Source organism: Vulpes lagopus, chromosome 14, assembly GCF_018345385.1.
Source record: "Vulpes lagopus strain Blue_001 chromosome 14, ASM1834538v1, whole genome shotgun sequence".
Taxonomy (NCBI): Eukaryota; Metazoa; Chordata; class Mammalia; order Carnivora; family Canidae; genus Vulpes; species Vulpes lagopus.
In genome coordinates, this window is record NC_054837.1 from 17,796,258 (window position 1) to 17,804,841 (window position 8,584).

The following is an 8,584-nucleotide window of genomic DNA, read 5'->3' on the forward strand; positions in this document are numbered from 1 at the left end:
AAGATGCCACTCCCCCAGGTCAGCCCACAGAGAAAGAAGCCACTTTCAAGGCCACAGGCCACGGACTCACCACAGAAGGAGATGATGTGGCTGCTGTCCTCGTGGACAAACTTCCGTGTGACGGCCTCCTCCATGATCTGCTTCACCTGGAAGGCAGAGGCAGCTGGACGGGAGACCCAAATGCGACCCGGGTGTGGTCACCCCAAAGGGCTGTGTCGCCCCTCCTGAGCTTCTCAGGCCGTCCACAGTGTTTTGATAACTGCTTTCCTTTCACACCCTCCTCACCCCGTTAAGTCTGAGGCCTGTGGCCTAGAAGAGCTCCACACTTCACATTCTCCTGAAGCATTTTTTCGGGTGCTTGCTCTGCACTTTTCAGATGTCACACGAAATGTCATCTCCCTCCTTGACCCCATTATCTGAGAGAGCCTCCCCCCGACTCCAACCATTCCTCGTTACAGCTCCTTCAGGGTACTTACACTATTCCTGTCCTGTTTCTTTGCTTACCATCTCCCTCCTCTAGGATATAAATGCTCTGAGGGCAGGGCCTCATCTGCCTTGCTCACTGCTATATCCACGGAGACTAGAACAGTGCTTGGTGCATAGCAAGTGCTCCGTAAATATTTTCTGAAGGAATGAAAGAAGGAAATAAGTATATAAAAGAATCAGGAAGGTACAGTGACAAATCGGCCCTGGAATCTGGCAGACCTGGGTTCAAATCCCTGGTCAGGCGCCTACCGGCTGGGTTCATTATCTCCTATCTGGAAACAGGCTCACTGAGGTGAAGCAGCTTGCCTAGAGAAGTAGAGCTGGCCCAGAGTGGAGACAATTCCAGGCTGAGTCTGAGGCACCATTGATGCACCAGGCACAGGGGACACACACTGAAAGGGTAGTCGTGCCTTTGCTCACAGAAGTGACCCTCTGGTGGCCTGAACACCCTTCTGCCTTGCCAGATTCTGAGTCCCACTCTGCACGGTGTCACTATGGGGAACAGTTTTGAATCCAAACCCCTCCATGGTCTTCCTGGCTGCTCATGGCGCCCTCCGCCTTGGCCTCAGCCGGGCCAGCTCAGCAACCCACCCAATCAGAGGGCAATCTCAGGCTCTCTGTGCCTCTCTCTCCCTGCCCTCTGGCTGTCTCCTGGAGGGGAAGACAGGCCTCAGAGCATCCCTGGTCACACTCCATGGAAAACATGTGGCGGTGCCCACCCCACACAAGCAACTCAGCACTCTCTCCGTAAACAGCTGCTGACCTCTGAGCTCCGCAAGCTCCAAGCTGGGCTTTGCCAGCTGCATTTCTAAGTCTGAAAACTATCCTGCCCATCCCGTGGAACTGGTCCTACTTACAGGCATGGAGACTGAGGCTCAGGGAGGCAAACCGGCCTACTCAAGGCCACAGAGCCAGGCAGAGGCAGCTGGACTTTCAACCTATATGGGTTTCTTCAATCTCAGCTGGAGAGCTGCACAGCCTGGCCCCTTTAGCTGCTAGCTGTGTTTCCTCAGGCAAATCACATCACCTCTCTGAACCTTCGTTTTCTCATTGGGTAAAGGGCGTACAGGAATAGCATCTGCCTCCAGGGGCTATGGGAAGACTGAACAAGGTCACACGCACCCTGTGCTGAGCTTGCAGACTGGCACAGAGGGGGCCTGCAGGAAATGTTAGTGGTACGCATGCATCACACCGCCTAAAACCCCATCTGGCCTCTTTTACTGTACTCCCGTCATGGCTAAAATATTACCTGTTTGGGAGAATAAATTCTCCTGCTTTCAGGGCTCCCACACTGGCTGCTTTTATAACACCCATCAGACTCCTATGGATTTCATCTTCCCTGCCAGGCAGGAGACCTCAAGAGGGGGAACGCTCTGCTTGATATCTATGGCTCTGGCATATCATAGGTGCTTAGTAAAATTCAGTTTGAGGAACAAATGACTTGAAAGATCATGACTGGCTTCTGCTTTGGGAGAATATCTCAGCTGAAAATACTTTCTTGTCACCGTGTGTGGGCAAATAGAGCAGCAGCATTAACATCCCTGTTTATCAAGGGAGCAAATAGGCACAGAGAGGGTGTCATCTGCCTGGGGTCACACAGCTGTGAGAGGAGAGTCAAGGCTTACACCTCGGTTTGTCTGATTCCAGCGACTGAGCTCCTCTGCAACATGCCATTAAGGCCACACGGTCTCAAAGCATCTACCCACCACTCTCTCTCTCCCCAGATCCCTGCCTCCTCCTTTCCTTTGCTCCCCTGAGGCAGGATACAGTGATGCTAGCCTTCAACCCAGTGTCTGAGAACCCGCCAGAAGGGGACTGCCAAGCACCCAGACCTGGACGTTCTTCGGGAATAGAATGGGATGACCAGGCAGTGGGGTCAGAAGTGCTTTTGGAAAAGCACAGTGGTTCATTAAGAGCTAAAAACTGGGGGCCAGACAGGACTGGGTTCAATCCTGGCCTGACCACTTACTAGCTGTAGGACCTTAGGCAAATTCCTTTACTAACTCCCAGAATCAATAAAATCTGTTGGCTCTGTCAACCCAGCACCTGATCATTTCTCATCTTCTCCATCAGCATCTCTCTAGTTCAAGTGGCCCTGCTCCAAGTCATGTCTCTCCTGGATGGACTCTGCAACCTCTTGCTTGCCTCTCTGCCTCCACCTCCCTGGACATTTGTCTTAACACAACCAGAAGGCTCTTGTTAAAAGGGAACTCAACAGGGATCCCTGGGTGGCGCAGCGGTTTGGCGCCTGCCTTTGGCCCAGGGCGCGATCCTGGAGACTGGGGATCGAATCCCACGTCGGGCTCCCGGTCCATGGAGCCTGCTTCTCCCTCTGCCTGTGTCTCTGCCTCTCTCTCTCACTGTGTGCCTATCATAAATAAATAAAATAAATTAAAAAAAAAAAAAAAAAAAGAACCTAGCTCTCCCTATCAGTAAGGGCGGGCATTTCACAGATTTAGCTGCTTACTCAGTCTCCCTTCCATACCTGACAAGATCTCTAAATTGGATCCTCAGGACCCTGAACATCTGAATTAGATATTCCAAAAATCCTTGGTATTCAAAACAAAATTTAAAAAAAAAAAAAAAAAAAAAAAAAAAAAGGGAACTCAACAATTAAATAAATAAAATTAAATAAAATTAAATAAAATATAAAATAAAATAATAAAATAAAATAAAATAAAAATAAAAAATAAAATAAAATAAAATAAAATAATAAAATAAAATAAAAAATAAAATAAAATAATATAAAATATAAAATAAAATAAAATAAAATAAAATAAATAAAATAAAATAAATTAAAAATAAAATAAAATAAAATAAAATAAAATAAAATAAAATAAAATAAAATAAAATAAAATAAAATGGAAGTCAACGGAATAAACAGAAGATCAATAAGGAAATAGAGATCCTGAACAACATTATGGACAAATTGGACCTAAGAGACAGACAGTAGTCACTCACCCCCTCAACAAGGGTAGAACACACATTTTTTTTTGTCAAGTGTGCATAAAGCATTTTCAGGATAGAGCATGTTATAGACAAGACACAGAAGTCTTAAATCTTCAAAGACTGAAATCATACAAGGTATCTTTTCTGATCACAGTGGCATGAAACTAGAAACCAGTTGTGTGGGTGGAAGTTAAGCCAAATGCTCTTCAACAAGCAATGGGTCAAAGAAGGAATCGCAAGAGAAATTAACAAATATCTTGAGGCAAATGGGCAAATGGAAATGAACATGCAACACAACAAAATCCATGTGATGCCAAGAAAGCAGTGATGGGGGGAGATTTATAGCTGGAAGTGCTTATGTTAAAAGAATGGGAAAGATCTGAAATCAACAATCTGCCTTTATAAAAGAACAAACTAAACCCAAAGCTACTAGAGGGAATAGAGGTAACAAAATGGAAAACAGAAATATGATGGGAAATTTTTAACAAACCAAGAGAGTTGATTCTTCAAAAAGTACCAGCAGAGCTTTCTCTGCGGAATCTCCATGGCGGCCAGGACCCTATACACATATCCTGAAAACCAGAAGGCCTTCAAGGCTCTCATTGCTGCTCAGTACAGCGGGGCTCAGGTCCGCGTGCTCTCCGCACCACCCCACTTCCACTTTGGCCAAACCAACCACACCCCTGAATTTCTCCGTAAATTTTCCTGCTGGCAAGGTTCCAGCATTTGCTGGTGACGATGGATTCTGTGTGTTTGAGAGCACTGCCATTGCCTACTATGTGAGCAATGAGGAGCTGCGGGGAAGTACTCCAGAGGCAGCAGCCCAGGTGGTGCAGTGGGTGAGCTTTGCTGATAGCGACATAGTGCCCCCAGCCAGTACCTGGGTGTTTCCTACCTTGGGCATCATGCACCACAACAAGCAGGCCACAGAGAATGCAAAGGAGGAGTGAGGCGAATTCTGGGTCTCCTGGATACTCATTTGAAGACGAGGACTTTTCTGGTGGGCGAATGTGTGACACTGGCTGACATCACAGTTGTCTGCACCCTGTTGTGGCTCTATAAACAGGTCCTGGAGCCTTCTTTCCACCAGGCCTTCCCCAATACCAAACGCTGGTTCCTTACCTTCATTAACCAGCCCCAGTTCCGGGCTGTCTTGGGGGAGGTGAAACTCTGTGAGAAGATGGCCCAGTTTGATGCTAAAAAGTTTGCAGAGAGCCAACCTAAAAAAGACACCCCACGAAAAGAGAAGGGTTCTCGGGAAGAGAAGCAGAAGCCCCAGGCTGAGTGGAAAGGGGAGAAGAAGGCTGCTGCCCCTGCTCCTGAGGAGGAAATGGATGAATGTGAGCAGGCACTGGCTGCTGAGCCAAAGGCCAAAGACCCCTTTGCTCACCTGCCCAAGAGTACCTTTGTGTTGGACAAATTTAAGCGGAAGTACTCCAATGAGGACACTCTCACTGTGGCACTGCCGTATTTCTGGAAGCACTTCGATAAGGATGGCCGGTCCCTGTGGTACACTGAGTACCGCTTCCCTGAGGAGCTCACCCAGACTTTTATGAGTTATATAACCTCATCACTGGAATGTTCCAACGGTTGGACAAGCTGAGGAAGAATGCCTTTGCCAGTGTCATCCTCTTTGGAACCAACAACAGCAGCTCCATTTCTGGAGTCTGGGTCTTCTGAGGCCAGTAGCTTGCCTTTCCGCTGAGTCCAGATTGACAGGTGGACTACGAGTCCTATACGTGGTGGAAACCGGATCCTGGCAGCGAGGAGACCCAGACGCTGGTTCGAGAGTACTTTTCCTGAGAGGGGGCCTTCCAGCATGTGGGCAAAACCTTCAATCAGGGCAAGATCTTCAAGTAAACAGCTCTTGTCATCGCCTAGCTGCCTGTACCTGCCCTTCAGGGAGATGGGGGTCATTAAAGGAAAATGAACGTTGAAAAAATATATATATATCACCAGAATTGACAAGCCACACTGACTTAAAAAAAAGGAGAGAGAGAAGACCCAAATAACTAAAATAAAAATTAATGCCAATTCTCCACAAATCTTCCACAAAAAAAAAAAAAAAATTGAAGTAGAGGGAATACTTTCATTGCATGAGGCCAACATTACCTTGAAACCAAAGCCAGGCAAGACGCTACACAAAAACTACAAACCAATGTCTCCAATGAATGTCAATGTCAAAATCTGCAATAAGATACTAGCAAAGAGAAATAAACAATATCTAGAGGCACCTGGGTGGCTCAGTAGCTGAGTGTCTGCCTTTGGCTCAGGTAGTGATCCCGGGGTCCCGGGATCAAGTTCCACATAAGGTTCCCCTGCAAGAAGACTGCTTCTCCCTCTCCCCATGTCTCTGCCTCTCAGTGTCTCTCATGAATAAATAAATAAAATCTTAAAAAAAAAAGGATTCAGCAATATCTAGAAAGGACAGCACAGCATAACTAAATTAGGATTTATTGCTAAAATGCAGGGATGGTTCAGGACACAAAACCTGACTGATGTAATAAACCATGTTAATGTAATGAAGAGACAAAAAAAAACCCACAAGAGCATTTTGGTTGATGCAGAAAAAGAATGTGTCACAATGCAACACCCTTTTCTCATAAAACACTCACTAAACTAATAATAGCAAGAAACTACCTCAACATAATAAAAGTCATACATGAAAAACCCAGAGCTACCATCCCATACAATGGTGGAAGGTTGAAAACTGCCTTCAAAGTCAAGGAGATCACAAAGATGCCTGCTCTCACCTCTCTTATTGCACATAGCACTGGGTGTTCTAGCCAGATGAGTTAGGGCAAGAAAAGGAAATAGAAGGTATGCAAATCAGAAAGAAAGAAGTAAAATGGTCTCAGTTGGCAGACAGCATGATCTTACATACAGAAAATCCCAAAAATGTCACAGGAAAACTGTGAGTGGTCATAAATAAATTCAGCAAGGTTGCAGAATACAAAATCAACATGTGAAAATCAGCCATATTTCTAAACACTGACAACAAACAATCCAAAGAATATAAACACTCCATTTACAAAAAATGTCAAAAGGAATAAAATACTGAGAAATAAACTTAACCAAGGAGGTGAAAGGCCTGTATGTTGAAAGCTATTATACACCTGCTGAGAGAATTTTGTAAAGACCCAAATAAATGGAAAGGCATCCCATGTGTCCAGAGATCGAAAGACTCAATATCTTCGACAATAAAACTCAAAGCAACCTACAGATGTAATCCCCCTCAAAATCCCAGTGGCATTTGTTACTCTTATTGTTGTTTAGGGGTGGGCTTTAAAAAAAAAAAAAAGATTTCATTTCTTTATTCATGAGAGACACACAGAAAGAGTCAGAGACATAGGCAGAGAGAGAAGCAAGCTCCATGCAGGGAGCCTGATGTGGGACTCGATCCCGGGACTCCTGGATCACACACTGGGTGTAAGGCAGGCACTCAACTGCTGAGCCATCCAAGCGTTCCCCCTTTAGAAAAAAAAAAAAAAAGAAAGAAAGAAAAAAAAAGATTTATCTATTGATTTGAGAGAGAGAGCCCACAAGTAGGTGGAGTAGCAGGCAAAGGGGGAGGGAGAAGCAGGCTCACCACTAAGCAGGGAGCCCGACATGGGGCTCAATCTCACAAACCTGGGATCATGACCTGAGCCTAAGACCAATGGTTAACCAACTGAGATACCCAGGCGTCCCATGGGGTGGATTTTTTTTTTCTGAAGAGGAATATCTATCCTAAAATTCATATGGAATCTCAAGGGACCATGAATAGGCAAAGTGATCTTGAAAAGGAAGAACAAAGTTAGAGGTCTCACACTTCCTGACTTCAAACCTTATTATAAAACTGTGGTAATCAAAATAGTGAGGTACTGGCATATAGACGAGTGGGTAAGAACAGAGATCCCAGAGACAAATCCTCTCGTCTATCACACAGGTGCCCAAGACCATTCAATGGGGGAAAGGACACTTTCCCACCAACGCTCTTAGGAACACTGGATCTCTACATGCGAAGAAATGAAGTGAGACTCTCACCTATTCCACACACAAAAATCAACTCGAAATGATTCAAACACCTATATATGCAAGCAAAAGCCATAGAACTCCTCAAAGAAAACATAGCAGAGTAATGTCATGATGCTGGGTTTGGGAATGATTTCTTGGCTGTGACACCAAAAGCAGAGTCAGCAAGAGTTACATGAAATAAACTACATCAAAGTAAAAAAAAAAAAAAAAAAAACTTCTGTATGTTGAAGGACATGATAAACAGTAAAAGAAAAAGAAAAGAAAGAAAAAAGAAAAAAGGTAAGCCAGGCAATGGGAGAAAATATTTGCAAACCGTGCATCTAATATGAAGCTAATGTCTATTCTAGACATCCATTCTAGATGATGAATTCCTACAGCTCAATAACAAAAAACCTGGTTCTAAAATGGGCAAAGGACTGTAACAGACATGTCTCCAGAGAAGATCTACAGATGGCCCACAAGCACACGAGGAGATGCTCAACATCACTCTTCATCAGGGAAGTGCAAATCAAAGACGCCACCACACACCGCCTCACACCCTTGAGGATGGGCTACTATCGGAAAACAGAAAATAAGGGAGTGTGGGTGGGAATGTGGAGAAACTGGAACCCTTGTGCATTGCCAGGGGAAGAGCAAAGATCGTGCAGTTCCTAAGGAAAATAGTATGGAAGTTGTTCAAAAAATGTAACAGAACATTACCATAGGATCCAGCAATTCTGCTTCTAGGTATACACCCCAAAGAACTGAAAGCAGAGTATTGAAGAGAGATTTGCACACCCGTGTTTGCGGCAGCATTATCCACAATGGCCAAATGTGGAAACAGCCCAAGTGGACGCTGAGGGATGAATAGATAAACAAAATGAAGCAGACACATTCAAAGGAATATAATTCAGCCTTACATAGGAAGGAAATTCAGGGACGCCTGGGTGGCCCAGCGGTTGGGCACCTGTCTTTGGCTCAGGGCATGATCCTGCGGTCCGGGGATCAAGTCCCATATCTGGTTCCCTGCATTGAGCCTGCTTCTCCCTCTGCCTATGTCTCTGCCTCTCTGTGTCTCTCATAAATAAATACAATCTGAAAAAAATAAAAACGAAGGAAATTCAGACACGTGCTACAACATGGATAAACTTTG

General features: G+C 45.0%; 1 protein-coding gene and 1 pseudogene across 3 annotated transcripts in view; one reads left to right on the forward strand and one right to left on the reverse strand.

Annotated features, from left to right (window-relative positions):
- SGSM1 (small G protein signaling modulator 1) overlaps positions 1-8,372 on the reverse strand; it is a 68,411-nt gene extending 60,039 nt beyond the window's left edge. For 2 of the 3 annotated variants that reach the window (XM_041729329.1, XM_041729327.1), the window contains exons 1-2: positions 8,352-8,372; positions 71-146 (exon numbers count right to left, since the gene is read on the reverse strand). In XM_041729329.1, the coding sequence (XP_041585263.1) occupies positions 71-134 (64 nt within the window). In that variant the 5' untranslated portion in view covers positions 135-146; positions 8,352-8,372. Of the gene's footprint in view, positions 1-70; positions 2,803-8,351 lie in introns of those variants that run through there. The other variant, XM_041729328.1, reaches the window with a different exon arrangement.
- On the forward strand, positions 3,543-5,295 carry LOC121475773 (annotated as a pseudogene).
- Positions 8,373-8,584: the final 212 nt, after the last annotated feature.